The following is a 16682-nucleotide window of genomic DNA, read 5'->3' on the forward strand; positions in this document are numbered from 1 at the left end:
ATACAAATATCCATGGAGATACGGAATGGAAGCGACTGTTGATCAGCGAAGTTGCAGAATCTGTGGTGAGAGTGATGGACACTGCCTTGACCACTATCTACGTGAATGTGAACACCTGAGAGACATCAGAAGTATGTGTAGAATAATAAACCCCACATTGTTTGAGTTAGGAAAACACTATTTGTCAAATATTGATACTGTTCTTAAAAGATTTCCCCATTTTGCACCCGCAAGATAATGTAAGCTTTTAAGGGTTGACAGATGTTAAGTCAACTGATGTCAAATAAGATCTTCTTATTTGAGGAGCTGTTCACTTGAGACAGTTAAGCAAGTCCCAGCTGTGTCTGGGTACAAGTGACAGGATGAACAACCCAGCGGGTTTTCTTCCTTTTGGGGAGTGATGTACATGCTGCTATGGCGGTATGTCCACTCACAAGATGAGTGGCGCTGCCCAATAAACTCGCCCCTCGGGGCAAAATTTTAAAAATTTAAATTTAAAAATTTCGTGTCGCCTTGCTGAGTGATGGAGAGAAGAATGGATGTGATAACAACACAAAAGACAATAGGAAGTGTGGTGGATCCTGGCCAGCACCAGCCAGCGCGCCTCCTTCCCTGGGACACACGACACCCCTACCTTCTCTCTCTCCCCCTCCCTTCTCTCTCTCCCCCTCCCTTCTCTCTCCCTCTCTCCCTTCTCTCTCCCTCCCTCCCTCATGCTTTCCCAGTGTGGGGTGTGGCCGGGAGGGGGAACACCTCCAGAGATCGAGGCATATACGAGGCTGCGAGAGTAGAATAACTCGCTAAATCATCAACGGATAACCAACAGATAAAGAGGTGCTTATATTAGCAGTAGGGGATGGGACCAAAGAGCGCCAGCCGCTCCCGAGATCCTATTGGCATCCCTGGCCAGGTGAGAGGCCTCCCCAGGCACGGCAGGAGTGTATAGAAGTGTATTTCGGCTGATAATCTGCTGTTTGTTAGCTGAGTGATGGTGGGGGAAGCGACTCCCCGAGGCTGCCCCCCACAAGTAAACCAGACCCGACCGGTCTCCTGGCTGTGGCGCACTACACACTCAGGGTCAAGGGCGCCGCCTCTCCAAGGCCTGGAACTCCGGCCTCCGCCTCTCTTCCAAGGCTGGAACTCCGGCCTCTGCCTCTCCTGCAAGGCCTGGAACTCCGACCTCTGCCTCTCTTCCAAGGCCTGGAACTCCGGACTCTGCCTCTCCTCCAAGGCCTGGAACTCCGGACTCTGCCTCTCTTCCAAGGCCTGGAACTCCGGACTCTGCCTCTCCTCCAATGCCTGGAATTCCGGCCTCTGCCTCTCTTCCAAGGCTGGAACTCCGGACTCCGCATTCTCTTCCTTATTGCTTTACCATAATTGCTGCCTATCTTATTGCTTACAGATATTATGGCTCGCGCTAAAAAGGGCTCCGGCTCAAAATAAGGACTTAGGTCCTTATTTATTTGGTCCACCTGAATTTAAAACCTTCAGTATAATCATATAGCTAACCTAACAAAATACAATAATTAGAGAAAAAAACAACAACCCTTACCTCTGGAACAAACAACCCTTAACTCTCAACAAAGATACAGATTACTAGTTTTTTACCTCAGTAAAATTAATAAACTTGCTGAGAAGCATACAGGCATGCAATAGGAGTTCAGTGCACTCCTTCACTTAGTGTATATTAACTAATAATAGTACTACAAGCCACTCAAGAATTACCACCAAACCTCCACTTGATTCCGCCTCTCCACCAGCCACTAATGGCTACGTCTGATGGTGGCGGGTGTGGCCACGAACACGATATATTTAGTAAGGTTACACAATATTCCCATTACACAAAACAGATACGTACAGGAATCTAAACAACATACTTCAAACTGGTCAATAACACATGTATCGAAAATAATATTCTTTCAGGGGGAGCATTTACGGTTCAGCTGCAGTGACCAGCCTGCCTGAAGCAACATGAAATCGTTCTCTGTGAAATACCTGCCTGACACAGGCACGTGTGTGGACACACATGCCTACCTCTCCTTACACCATTAATGAACAATAATTGCAGTGTGTATATATTTTATATATATATATATATATATATATATATATATATATATATATATATATATATATATATATATCTCAGGAGTATGCAACTTGATGACAGTATACACAATCACGTAACTACTTACACAGCATCAATGTAATTTTCTACTCAGTAGAATAGCGTAATATGAAGGTAGAATCAAGCTCAGAAACTTTCCAAACCTGACTATGCAATATAATTTTATACCGTTATGGACTAGTGTCATCACAAGGTTATGTACCACCTTACCTGCCACGATCAGGGCCTCTTGACGGTACCTTGAGCTGGTTCCCAGGATCAATGTCGTTGCGGCTCGGTCTCTGACCAGGCCTCCTAGTTAATGGTGTGGTCAACCAAGCTGATGACGCAACCGTCTTCCTAATAGAGCGACGCATTTTAACACATACTCAACCTAAGGCTAAAAATCGTGGTACTGGAAAATGGTAGAGGCTCGCGAAATTGACAGTGACCAGTTTTCTGTTTTGGGTCCTGTGGTAGGTTAGGAGAAGGGCACTTTAGTACGCCAGTTTTTGACGTTGGGAAACCTTAGGAGGGCGGGCTGAGTGAATACTCGGGTCTATGTATGAATCACAGTGTCGAGTTACTCACGTCATGCATCTCACCTGTTCTTCACGTCATGCATCTCACCTGTTCTTCACGTCATGCATCTCACCTGTTCTTCACGTCATGCATCTCACCTGTTCTTCAAGTAGTATTTACTCTATTGTCCCCTAATTTTGTTTCAGGTATGTAATCGTATGCAATTTATATATGAGAAATAGGGGGGGGGTTCCATATTTATATCACATCAGTAAAGTCCCTATTATGGCCAGCTTATTTGTCGTCTAACCAATTTAGATAATTTTTAATAGCAGTTCCTAAAGCAGGTGTAAGGCCGTGAACTATGATGATCCAGTGCAGACCTAGTTTACGAAATATTTATTAATATGGATATGAATTAACCAATTATCAATCACATCTTGAAACCATATTTGTCCACGTGCAGCAACGTAAACAATTATTGTATCAATGTTATTTACAAATGTACTGGATTTCCACAACCTCGATATGTAAATTGTATCAAGTTGATAATTTCATGAAAGTACCACCTGTGTGTGTGTGTGTGTGTGTGTGTGTGTGTGTGTGTGTGTGTGTGTGTGTGTGTGTGTGTGTGTGTAAGGAGTGTTTAGGATGAAGCAGAATATTAAACACATTCAGGTATCAGAAAATGTGTAAAGATTACCAAGTGTTCTTTTTTAAGCATTTACCAAGTGCCACAATTATTTTTGGTTTCGTTGTTCCAGAGAGAGGAAGAACGTGTTCCAGCTCACAGTTCCAGTGTGAAAATGGTCGCTGCATCCCTAGACGCTGGGTGTGTGACTACCAGAAGGATTGTGAGGATGGCGAGGATGAGCAGCAGTCTTGCCGTGAGTATCTCATCCTTCTTGCTGCCTCATAACCCCGCCCACCCCGCCCATCTCGTGCATATATGATTCCCCACCTATGTCAGACCAGTCATGGAGCATGCGGCGCCAGCATGGAGTTCTTATCTCGTTAAACACACAACAAAGCTGGAGAAAGTTCAGAGGTATGCCACCAGACTAGTCCCAGAGCTGAGAGGTATTGGCTACGAGTTAAGACTAAAGGAGCTAAACCAATTACTGGATGAGAGAAGTAGCAGGATAGACATGATTACTACATACAAGGGAAATATACAGGGCAGACAAGGATAAACTATATTTAGCAAGGAAGCCTAAATGGAAACTTTAGTACCCATATGAGTCTCAAAGTTGATATTACTATTTTGTCAGTGCCAGGATGGTGAACAAACGGAATGCTCCAAGAAGTGGAGTGGTAGAAGAAAACTACATTCATAGCTTTATATGTAGATGTGACATGTATCAAAAAAAGGTGATGGTTCTCTACACACACACACATGGACGGGGAAAGGTCTATGCACACTTAACAAAAGAGGAAGAAGGCTATGAATACACTCACACAAGACCTGGTTGATACCTTGTTGATGGGGTTCTGGGAGTTGTTCTTCTCTCCAAGCCCGGCCCGAGGCCAGGCTTGACTTGTGAGAGTTTGGTCCACCAGGCTGTTGCTTGGAGCGGCCCGCAGGCCCACATACCCACCACAGCCCGGTTGGTCCGGCACTCCTTGAAGGAAACAATCTAGTTTCCTCTTGAAGATGTCCACGGTTGTTCCTGTAATATTTCTGACATGGTCTGACCCTCCCCCTGCCTCCCTTCCCCATGTTCCTACACTTATGGACATGAATGATCTAATTATTGCATTGAGACTGTGTACTGGATTCTTATACTTGTATATCTGGGTTATCAAATAGGTATCAGTAAGCCATTTTGAGTTTAATGAAAGATAATCTCTAACCCTATAATTATCACCTTGTGCATGTGAGCCTTACTTGCGTGTGTCTCGCAGCTCCCCCCGAGTGCGAGAGTGAGCAGTTTGCGTGTGGAGAATACAAGTGGAACCACACCTACTGTTTACCCACCCACCAACGCTGTGACATGATCAATGACTGCACCGACAAGTCAGATGAAGAAGGTTGCGGTAAGTTGAACATTGTTTTGGGGGTTCTATTATATATATACCACATTTCATTGTCCTCTTCGAGGATTGTATTCAATTTTATTGTTATTTGACTTTGAATACTTAAGAGTCTGGGCTAAAACGTATAGCTGCTTTTTAAAGTCATGTAGAACACATACTTCATACTCTTGCTTTTAACACTTGCAAAAGTCGTGTACTTCAGTGCAAACCCTGACCTGAAGCTTTCTAGATGGATGAATAAATCTAGATTTATAGATTTTTTACAGTAATAAAATCCTTCATCACACAAGAAACAAGTATATTTTGACATTGCCAGAGACCAACTATATCTTGTGCAAACATTCTGTTTAAATGTGCATGTGTATACTAGCATGCATGCCCTCGTGGACACAGCAATAATTGTCTCCTTGCAACCCATCTTCCGAATTGACAGTGCGATTTAATACTTAGTGTAATAAGTACGTTTCACTACTGTCATACATAATTGCACTTATGGGGCTGTTACATTTACCTCCCCATTTATTCTTCACGTTTCTTGTTAAGACACCCATAATTTTAGGATGAAGTTTTCAAGTTGAATTTGCTATACACAAGTTTTAAATATTAGGAATTTCTTTTTCAGTTTTATTAAACAATAGAGATTTTATACAAAATTGGAAAATATCCTGAGTTACTTTACAATTTATTGATATATTTCAGTTTTGTTTTATTAGTTTTATAAAACTGTAATATCAATATAGCTATAGGTTAAGTACTAATTGTAATTAAGAAGCAATAAAATGCTTATCTTCAAACACTAAGAAGGTTAGGTGAGGTTGAAGTTTTCTATTCAGCTTTTCAGGTAAACTCAAATATTCACAATATATTTGACAGTACGATTTAATACCAAGTGAAAATAAGTACAATTGCTGACTGCTATAAATAGTACATAATTGCATTTATTTGTGCTGTTACATTTACCTCCCCATTTTTGGAGGACGGGCTGCTCATTTATATGTACAGTACAGTATGTGCATATGTAATATATATATATATATATATATATATATATATATATATATATATATATATATATATATATATATATATTGGGTGAATAAGATCCTAAAGCTTTGTGTTACTTTACAGTGTACCGCAGATGCCTTCGTGAAGACCACAAATGTGGCTCTGGGTTGTGTATTCCACCTACCAAGAAGTGTGATGGTTACTTTGACTGTCGAGATGAGACAGATGAAGCTGGATGCAATAGTACCTCATGTACAAAAGACAAATTCCGCTGTAATGATAAATGTATAGAGAAGAGCCAAAAATGCGACCACAGAAATGACTGTGGCGACAACTCTGATGAAAAAGACTGTGGTAAGTGTTGCAGTACCAAACATGATTTGCAGAATTACATATGTTAGGTGTTTTATATACAAATTTATTATATTACAGCACTTCTAAACCCAATTATTGTTTGTCTCATTTAAATGCCTACTCCACAAATATACTATATATTTTAGTTTTTTTTCTAGCAGTGTACTTTGCTATTTTTCTATTTAAAATCTTGGTTGTAATTGTTAATAAGAGTAGAGTGCTGTATATTTATTGGTTTACCAGCACATACTTGAGTTACAGACCCGCTCCTGTACCAGGTAAGTCCACCACGGGCTCACCATAGCCCGTGCTACTTGGAACTTTTTGTTCTCAGTAGCTGAATCTATAACAATAACAGCACATACTTGCTCCTGGACGGGAGACATCTCCCGTCACGCAGGGTACAGTCGCACCTCCACAGATCTCCAGTATCAGCTCTTGATACTGGAGATGGCTCAAAAGGGCCACCACTTACGGGCTATTCATGCCCGTGCCACCTTTTGGGTGGCTTAATCTTCATCAATCTTACTTGCTCACGTCCTCAGATTTCCCAGCCTGTCACGAGGAACAGTTCCGGTGTGCCAACGCTTTGTGCATCCCTCGTCGCTGGCACTGTGATGGGCACAGCGATTGTCCTGATGGCTCTGATGAACAAAACTGTACGGCCATTGCTTGTCCAGATTCCAAATTTTTGTGTGCCAAAGAAAATCGGTGTATTGAGAAGTCGAAACTGTGCGATAGTCAGAGAGACTGCGACGATGGTTCTGATGAACGAACAGCTTGCTGTGAGTATATATTATACATTGTATAATCATGCATATAAATAGTGTTGTATATGCTATTTCTGTCCATCTCTCCATATTTTTTAGCAATATTTTCTCCTGAAATTTCTCTTCCACAAGGAGCTGGTCTCGTAAAATCCCTTTGATAAATTAACTACAGTACAGCATGTTCAAGATGACAGACGATAGGAATAGATACAAAGATAATACAGTACTTTAACCCATTCTCCTGTTTAGATAGGAGTTTTTGTAACTTTGTGCTCCATAATACAAAGATTTGCCATTCTAAGCAATTAGATAGTAGAACTTGATACTATTCACTTTATAATCGGAAAAAATGAAGCTAATAAACAAGCTTAAGTATTCCTAGGCCTATTATAGCACACATATGTACTATATTAGGTACTATATTAGATTAGCTTATTGACAGAGCCCGGGTGCATGGGGGAATTGTGTAAAACCCTGGTTTGTCTCTCGTAGAGCCTGAAGGAGCCGTGCGAGGTCAGTTAAACTCCCGGTTGCAATTCTTTTACCGTGTTATGGCACAGTCGATAAAGGCGCATCTGGGATCCTCTCGGACGTAGGTTCGAACCCTCATCACGAACCTTGTGGATTTGTTCATTTGATGCATCATGCTATTGTGATTTCTGTGGGTAGTGTAGTATACTATATTAGGCCTCAGATATCGTGTATTAGATATCACCTCCGAGAGTGCCAGGCTGTGGAGAAAGAATCGACAGACCCACCTTGATAGAGGGTGCAAAGGAGTGAGCCTGATCCGTGACTCGGACTTGGAATGGAGCTTCAGCACGCCAGTTGACCCCTGTAGTGAGACTTACAAAGGCGTCACACCCTTCTTCACTGAACCAGAAACCCAAGGTCTCCAAGCAATCATGGAAACAGTGGGTGGCATTGACCTGTTCATAGCTTTCCGAGGCTATGGCCAGTCTATCGTTTATCCCGTGTTGCGGAATGACATTCCTCCAGCAAACATCCAGGAACACGAAATTCTGGCTTTGCTCATGCTCATTTGCTCATGCCGTGAGCTATACGTCTCGTGGACACATGAATTATGAGATAGGCGAATCAGGACCACTGTTCGGTCTAACCTCTGAAGACTTGGCACCCGAGGCACAGAATAGGTTCTTATATACCATTGATCTCCCTTATAAAGGGAGATATGGACTTCTTCATTCAGAGAGTAATATTAGCAGCACTCTGGTGGAGACCACTGCCGGTATCATGTGCATGGTCCGTCATATTACCAACACGGGTCACTGTACTAACCCTTAGTAGCAGCCATATGTATAGTTGGTACATATGGCATATGGTTGGTACTAAGGCAGGAGTTACTTCTGGAATCAACATTATTTATGTAAGTAATTCCTAAATCTGAAGTTTAAATCCTACGTGTATTAGGCCTAGGAAGGTTACATTAGTTTAGTTTGTTTTTGTAACATAAGTATAAAATAGTTTTCCAGTTTGTCCAACTCGAATAGTGCCAATTTCTACTTTCTAATTTGTTTGTATGTCGGTATATATACTATGGTCCTCATCGTTACTGTAAGTACTTCCAAAACAGGAGGATAGGCTGTAATATTTAGTATCAAAACTCAAAGCCATAGTGCTTGGCAGGCAAAACAAATCTTCAGAGTGGTAGTTTATAAAGAGAAAGTAGCAATAAAACATCAGGACGACAATTAAAGACGGAAGTACAGTAAGGTAATTATCAGAAGAAAGTGCTAGACAAGTATGAGATAACTACAGGATATGAGGATGGAGTGAAGAAACTGTAACCCAACTACGTGGACAATTGGGGATTGAACGCTCACCCTGCAAAAAGCGAGACTGTTACTGTACCAACTAGTCCAGGTAGTAGTTCCCTGGAACTACAGCACAGTACAGTATAGTCAAAATCATGAAAAAAAGAGTAATTGAATCTTGGCATTTTAGTACAGTATATAATTTCTGAAAGACTAAAGATTGACTGTGAATGTATTTACCAGTAGGCCACCATTAATAACTGCCTCATTAGGAATAGGAAGGCTGTGGCTTAAGATGGGCCCCAGATACAAAGATATTATCGTACATTCTTAATGCAGTGAATAAGAAAGATTTTAAATAAATTACCTGTACTCTGCTCTATTACCAGAAATACATAATAGGGTGAAAACGGTGTGTGTGATTAGTAGCCTTGAACAGATATTTCAGTAAGTAATAAAGACGGAAGCATGTATGTAAACATTGTAACATACACACAGTATACTTATTATGAATTAAAAAGTTATTATTATTATTATTATTATTATCAATTATTATTGTGCAAAAATAATAAAGAAACAACATTAACGTGATGTATCTGTGAGGAAATAAGTAGGAGCCATGAGGATGATTCAAACCTCCCAAGCACGCACCTTAAACCACTGTACCAGGATATGCTCAAAAATAATATAACCTAGGATACAACTAAATCCTTTAGGGTTCCTAAAGCAACCAGGAGGCCAGGTCGATGACCGGGCCTCGGGGACGCTAAGCCTCGAAACCACCTCAAGGTAACCTCAAGGAAAGGTAAGCATGCAGCTGATAAGAAATCAGGGTTTCATGCATTACCTGCAGCTTTGAATCCTCCTCATAGCTCCTATTGATTTTCTCATTGATACATCACATTAATGGGATTTCTTTGTACATTTGAAGAGAATTGTTGAGGGGGTAGAATTCCTTTACCACACCAGAGTGTATGCGGGCAATTAATAATAATAATTCACTGTGTTGGGGGACAGGAAGCCAGAGTGTATATATATATTAGGCTTTTTATCGAGGCTTATTTCCCATTATTATTGTTGTTATTATTATTATTATCATGCATATTCATTTTAGCAATTGTTTTCTTGCACAGCGGCAGAGCTATGTCCCAGCCTGGGCTGTGAGTATGCATGCCGGGCCTCTCTTGCTGGTGGAGAATGTTATTGTCCTCCAGGGAAACAAGTTGCCAATGATACACGAACCTGTACTGGTAAATAAAATAAAATTTGTTTACTTGGTTTCTTTTTGCAGTATAATAGTTATCATAAATTACTTTTAAAAGACATGAATCAAACATATAATAATCTCTTATGTATATACAGTACAACAACCATTATATTGTGTCCATATGTTGCAATGTTTAACTTTCATCTAAGATTATTACTTATTGTCATCCAAAAGACAAGGATGAATGTAAGGAATGGGGCCACTGTGACCAGCAGTGCGTCAACACAGACGGGTCCTTCAAGTGCCTGTGTACAATCGGCTTCATGATTCAGGACAAAACCCGTTGCTCAGCCATTAATGTTTCTGACAAGCACAGGATGACTCTCTTCTTCACCCATCATGACAAGGTCTTAAAGGTGAGTCTGTGCTATTACTGTTATTGTTTATCATGTTAAGTTTGTATTCATTACTAGGTTAATAATTATGCAGTCCTAGTAGGGTTACCACATGGTTCTCACAGGGATTTTGTTTGGATGTGTGTTACTTGGAGACCTCCTTTGTGTATAGGCTTTAAACCTTAACACAGCATAATGGCACAAGGAAGATCCTTATTGTTATTAGGTCACCTGACATCAGGGGATTCTCCAGTTGATTTAGTTTTAATTTGCTGCACTAGTAAGTTTAGCACTAGAACCATATTTATTTGTTTTTACTTGAGTTGTTTAAACATAGAAAATAGGGTAATACATGGAAAATGCATGGTGTATACCTTACATCACCTTGTGTTGGTTCCGAGAGTCAAGGTCCCTACGGCCCAATATCTGACCAGGCCTCTTGGTTGCTGGACTGGTCAACCAAGCTGTTGGACGCGACTGCTCGCAGCCTGATGTATGAATCGGGCTGATATGTATTTGATATGTATTTGGGTTTCATATTAGAAGCCATTCAGTCTGGTTGATCAGGTATCCTTTGGAAGTGTTTATCAAGTTCTCTCTCGAACACTGCGAGGTGCCGGCCAGTTTTGCCCCTTCGTGTATTTGAAGCGTGTTGAACAGTCTTGGGTCTCTGATGTCGATAGAGTTCTCTCTCTCTCTCTCTCTGAGTACCTATTGCGCCTCTGCTTTTCAGCGGGGGTATTCTGCACATCCTACCATGTCTTCTGGTCTCATGTGGTGGTATTTCTGTGTGCAGATTTTGGACTAGCCTCTCTAATATTTTCACATGTAAATTATTATGTATCTCTTCTGCCTGCACTCTAGAGAAGACAGATTTAGGCATTTTAGTCAGTCACAATAATTTAAAAGGTTTATTGAGTGAATTCTAGCAGTAAATGATCTCTGCACACTCTCCAGGTGAGCAATTTATACAACTACTTACCTAGTTGTGCTTGCAGGGGTTAAGCTTCATTTCTTTGGTGAACACACATGATCATGTTATCATGTATATCTCTGACTTTCCCTACTCTGGGTGTGTTCACACTTGTATTGCATGCATTTGTTGAAATGAGGGTGGAAGGGTGCTAGTTTTTACTGTAATCTGGAAATGATTACGATAATCTATGTAAAATATATCTTTCGATTGTTTGCTTTTGCAGTTTTAAGATACAGTATTTTTATTTGATATATCTACAGGTTCAGGATGTACCAGGAAAGGAACCTGAGCTGGTAACAAATGCCACCTCTGCTTGGGGTCTAGACTATCATTACAAAAAGGACCTGCTTTACTGGTCTGATACAGAAACAAGAAAGGCAAGGCCTACATAACTTTTTTCTTTGATGTTTAAATTAGAATTGGTTTTTAAATTTGTATAATACTTAATATTAGTTAATGTACTGCAAATTAAATCTGCTATTGCTTATGACATAATAGCAATTTACTCTTGCTCAGTGTGTATTAAATGTATTATTTTTTCAGGTATACTCTCAAAAACTACGAGGGTCCAGCACCTCAGCTGAAACAACACTTACCCTCCCAGGATCCTTAACACCTGGAGCCCTCGCAGTTGACTGGGTTGGCGATAAGCTCTATGTAGTAGATATCCTGGGCCAAAAGATTGACGTGTTTGAAATTCTTGATCGCTACCATGCCATTGTTTTGTCAAACAATATTACTGAACCTCAAGATATTGGGCTAGACCCTACCAAAGGGTATGACTTTGCTGCTTGTTATTGATTATGAGAGGATGGCTTGTTTTTAAATGCTGTATTTTGTGTATTCTGCTTTTAACGCACATTCTGAGGTATATGGGAGTACCACCCTGAGTTGAACTGAGGTTGAAAATTTTAGGGATTCACTGCACAAGAATGTTTAAAATCACTTTGCCTTGGCTTAGCTGCTAATTGTTGTGTGACTGTTTCTTACTTGTAAATGTTTTCAAAAGATAAAACTATTGTATTCAACCCATCCTCCACTCAAGCTATCAATTAAATAATGAAATAACGTAACCTGTATGGGTCTCGAACCATGGACCCCACACGTGTGAGGCAGTAGCACTATGGGGTTCGCTGTTCGAGACCCATTCAGTCTAGGTGAATGGAATGTTTATTTACACGGAAGTATGGATGGCATTTTATATGAATAACGTAGATTTTAATACGTAAATAGATTTTAATACGTAAATGTTTTACTGTTATGTTGTGAACATATTTTTCCCTTGTTTTGGTGATAGACTGGTTGTATCTAAAAACCTAAATGAGAAGGGTGAAAATAAATTTGATTCAGTCATCACAAATAACATAATTATTACAAAACAACACTCACTCAAATGCATTATGTTTTAGTTAGGCTCGCTAAAGCACAGCAAAATTTTGGCATTAATACTTCCACTCCAACAGGTGCTATTTTTAATGGGAATTTTAATAAATTCTAGCACATTAATGGTGTATAGTGGCACCTTCAAAATCTTGATCATATCATTCATGACATAATCTAAATATGCATGAAATTTGGATTTCAAGAAAATGGCTTCTTTTTGGCTATTTATCACAAATTTTTCAGATTTTGTTGTAAAAATTAAAGTAAACAATAGAATTGTTTAATTATGCTTAATGGTTTTCAACATGCCAACTTCTTATCCTAATGTTGCAATCATGTAAAAAAAAAAATTAAATATGATCTGAGCAATATTAAAGGAGTTACCATTCATTACTTCAATTTTTCCAATGCTCTGTGGCAAAATTCACTGAGTAGAAATTTAATTGAACCTATAATATGATGGATATACACCAGATGAACCTGTCAGTAGAGATATATCATGACAGTCTGGCTTATACTCCACACCTGAAGAGTTCATTCAAATTGTAAGTTGCAGATGATGAGTCACAATAACGTAGCTGACGATATAATAAACATACCACACATCAGAAAATGAAGAAACGACAATGTGGTCAATTCTGGGCCATTATCAAGTCATGTAATGGTCCGAAATAGACCGAAATGTTGCTGCTTCTTCATTTTCTGATGTGTATGGTAATCAAATTATGAGCTCTTTTGTTTTTTCAAATTTTTCTGTGTTTCTCAATACTTTTGCTCCCAAACAAATTAATTTTTAGTTTCCATTATGTACTCATAATATTTGTCTTCTCATCCTGTTTCCTTGTAGAGTAAAGCTTCCTAATTAAATTTTTCTTCAGGCTAATGTTTGTAGTCGATCATGATCGAATTATTCGGGCTAACATGGATGGCACTAACTTGCAAGCCCTTGTGAAAGATGTTATCTACAAAGCATCCGGTATTGCTGTGGATATTATTAGTAAACGTATATTTTGGTGCGATTCTCTGTTGGACTACATTGAAACAGTAACTTATGATGGAACTGGTCGAACTGCAATTGTACGGGGTAAGACTGCACAATGTTTTCTTCAGTTATATTCAGCATTTTTTTAACTCATTATCCATAAACTATTTTTCTGAATGTATACAAATTTACCCAGAATTAAAAAATATATAATTTAGTTTGTATAAGTTGATTATAATACAGTTCATATAATCGTTTCAGCTTCGGTTATTATGAAGCCACTTAAAATATGCTTAAGACTGATTATTTAGTGATATGTATTTGGGTTTCATATTAGAAGCCATCCAGGACAGCAAGTTGCTGTTAAGTCCCACTAGGAAGAATCAATTCAACAACTGATGTTTAAACTTGATAGGAGATACATTATGCTCGAGTCAGAGGTACAGCAGCAGTTAACTATTTAATCTCAATCCTTATATTTAGTCAATAATCTATATATTTAGGCATTAGAAAACTCACTTTGTAATATAAACATGTGTTTTGCCAAAATGTAGGTATAAATTTGTTTGAAATGTTAATTCTACTAATAACTTACCAACTTTATATGTATGTTTTCCTACATATAATAAGTTTCTTCAGCCTTATCTATACTACACTTGACTTAATATGGATTCACTTGATGTTAATATGGATTAACAAGAGAGCATCATGTCTATAATATTTTATTATATATGATGCAGACACTAATTATTTTCTTTAGTTCCATTGATAAGATGATATTGTTTGTATATACAGAATAATGCATACAGCAATCTTTTGTATACTACACAGTGACATCATAATAGCATGATATATATATATATGAGAAAATATTCAAAGGACGATAGTGGAATCGAACATGCATCCCCAGGTCCCTCGGATGCACCCATTGTAGTTATGAGTATTTGGGGTGATCTATGACAAAGGTTCGATTCCACCATCCTAATGCAAAGAGTCTCTCACTGTTTATACTACTATAAGAGTACAGCAACTTTGAATAAAAAAATAATTAATATATTTGTATATTTTCAGGATCTACTAACGTTCCAGCACCAAATCGTTTAACAATGTTTGAAAGTAAAATATACTGGACTGATAGTACTAGGCAAGGTGTTATTCGCATAGATAAATATGATGGGGCTTCTTCAATTTATCAAGTGTATCGGAACTCGGGAAAGACTCAAGATCCCAAAGCAATTAAAGCTGTCCATGGTTTGATGCAACCCCCAGGTATTTACCAAATATTTGTGTGATACTTGTATGATTGTATTGTATGATAATGCAGATAGATATTTTACTATTGCAGTATGGGTATTATTATTATTACTGTTATGAAACTTTAAATACTTGTCTGTCACAAATATTTTTCTGTTTTTTGTTGTTTCTTTAATGTTTGCATGCATTCATGCTTGCATGTATGAACACAAGTGCAAATAAGTGATTGCTAAAAGCATAATATTTTTCCTACTACTACAATTAGATAATTGCACATACACTGAAAAAATGTGCAAAAGGAGGTTTTCACAAAATCACACACTACAGACTTTAGAATATAAATTAGGTCACATGTCATCTAGAGACTTAGTAAAGAGAACTTTTAAGAAGATGGACAGATACCCAGCAATCAGGCCAGATGGGCTTGCACTGTGGGCTCTGAGGGAATAAATGCTGGAGCTTAGTATTCCACTATAAATTATTATTCAGACATTCTTACAAACAGGGATCCTAGCAGATGTATGGAAAAGGGCACACACACAATCTCTATCAACTAAACTGTAAAGAGATTAACCCCACTAAACTATAGACTTATCATTGATGTGTGGGTTACTATATTTAAGTGATAAATGCCACATGGGTAGAAAATCCCGTACATATTTTATGATAGAGCCACAGAGATGTTTCAGAAAAAAAATGGTTGTAGGCTGATTACATCTTTCTGGCCTTGAGAAAGGCATCTGATAGTCCCTTACAAGAGGCTACTCTGGTAGTTAAATACACAGGAAAACTGACAGGAAAATGTCCATCATGGGTGAAAACTTTTTTGAACTGATGAAAAAGCATATAAATGAATAGGATAGGTGGAAACACGTGACAAAAATAAAAGAGAAGACTAATGTTACAAGCATAGATTTCAACATGTAACTACAATAATTACACATCCTGTCCCCTCCTCCCTCTTACACATACACACACATATATGTGTGCATATACAGTGTACAGATAACCAGGTTAACAGAGAGGAAGTAGAGAGTTATACAGGAGTGAAATGACTGCCATATGGCAGATATAGGCAGAGGTCTCATATTTAATATTAATTTATAATTATTGATTTTCAGTTCCAAATCCATGCTCAAGTGACAATGGTGGGAATGCAAATGGAGGGTGTGATCACATGTGCATTGTAACCCATGCATCCACTGGTCTGGGGTACCGATGTGCCTGTGATATTGGATACAGACTCAATAATGACCAGCAAAAATGCTCTAGTAAGTGGTATTTTTATTAAGATACTAAATCTGGTACAGTATACAAATATTTTCCAAAGGATTATATACAGCTTCTTAGAATACCTATTGTGCTCCTTGTTTGCATAATGTTTGGTACATATTATGTATAGATGGAAAATAAATGTACATTAGTGATTAAATTGTATATTAACATAATTTTTGTTTTGTTTTGCTGTATTGTACTTCTATAAAGATCAAGGAGAATTAACAAATACAGTATTAATTAAATTTATTTCCTAACTATGGGATATGTTATTGTATGGGCAGTAACACAGCCTGCAGTAGGCACATTTGAACAGGAAAACATGATCGAACAAATGTTTGATTGTATAATTGTTATGAATTTTTCAGTGGTAACAGAGTTTTTGATGTATTCTCAACAAAAATTCATCAAGGGACAAGTATTAGACCCTGTCTCTGAGAACTTCAATGATGCCATCAACCCCATTGTGTCAAAAGCTGCAAGATTTGTGGGACTTGATTTTGACTTTCGCAATGATTACATCTACTACTCAGATGTTAGCCTGGATGTTATTTACAGAGTGAAGAGAAGAGGAACAGGTAAAGCATTAATTTTATTTTATCTGGAATGGGAATTTATGTATATACTGTATATTAAGAAT

At 38.5% G+C, this 16682-nt stretch overlaps 1 protein-coding gene across 3 annotated transcripts in view; it reads left to right on the forward strand.

Annotated features, from left to right (window-relative positions):
* Positions 1-16682, forward strand: part of mgl (low-density lipoprotein receptor-related protein megalin) — a 413751-nt gene that overhangs the window by 334922 nt on the left and 62147 nt on the right. For all 3 annotated transcript variants that reach the window (XM_045766930.2, XM_045766931.2, XM_069318071.1), the window contains 12 exons: positions 3394-3516; positions 4535-4666; positions 5795-6025; positions 6571-6810; positions 9704-9820; positions 10012-10193; positions 11409-11525; positions 11692-11924; positions 13410-13615; positions 14585-14782; positions 15889-16038; positions 16411-16620. In XM_045766930.2, the coding sequence (XP_045622886.1) occupies positions 3394-3516; positions 4535-4666; positions 5795-6025; positions 6571-6810; positions 9704-9820; positions 10012-10193; positions 11409-11525; positions 11692-11924; positions 13410-13615; positions 14585-14782; positions 15889-16038; positions 16411-16620 (2139 nt within the window). The remainder of the gene's footprint in view (positions 1-3393; positions 3517-4534; positions 4667-5794; positions 6026-6570; positions 6811-9703; positions 9821-10011; positions 10194-11408; positions 11526-11691; positions 11925-13409; positions 13616-14584; positions 14783-15888; positions 16039-16410; positions 16621-16682) is intronic.

The sequence above is a fragment of the Procambarus clarkii genome, chromosome 89 (assembly GCF_040958095.1).
Source record: "Procambarus clarkii isolate CNS0578487 chromosome 89, FALCON_Pclarkii_2.0, whole genome shotgun sequence".
Lineage (NCBI taxonomy): Eukaryota > Metazoa > Arthropoda > Malacostraca > Decapoda > Cambaridae > Procambarus > Procambarus clarkii.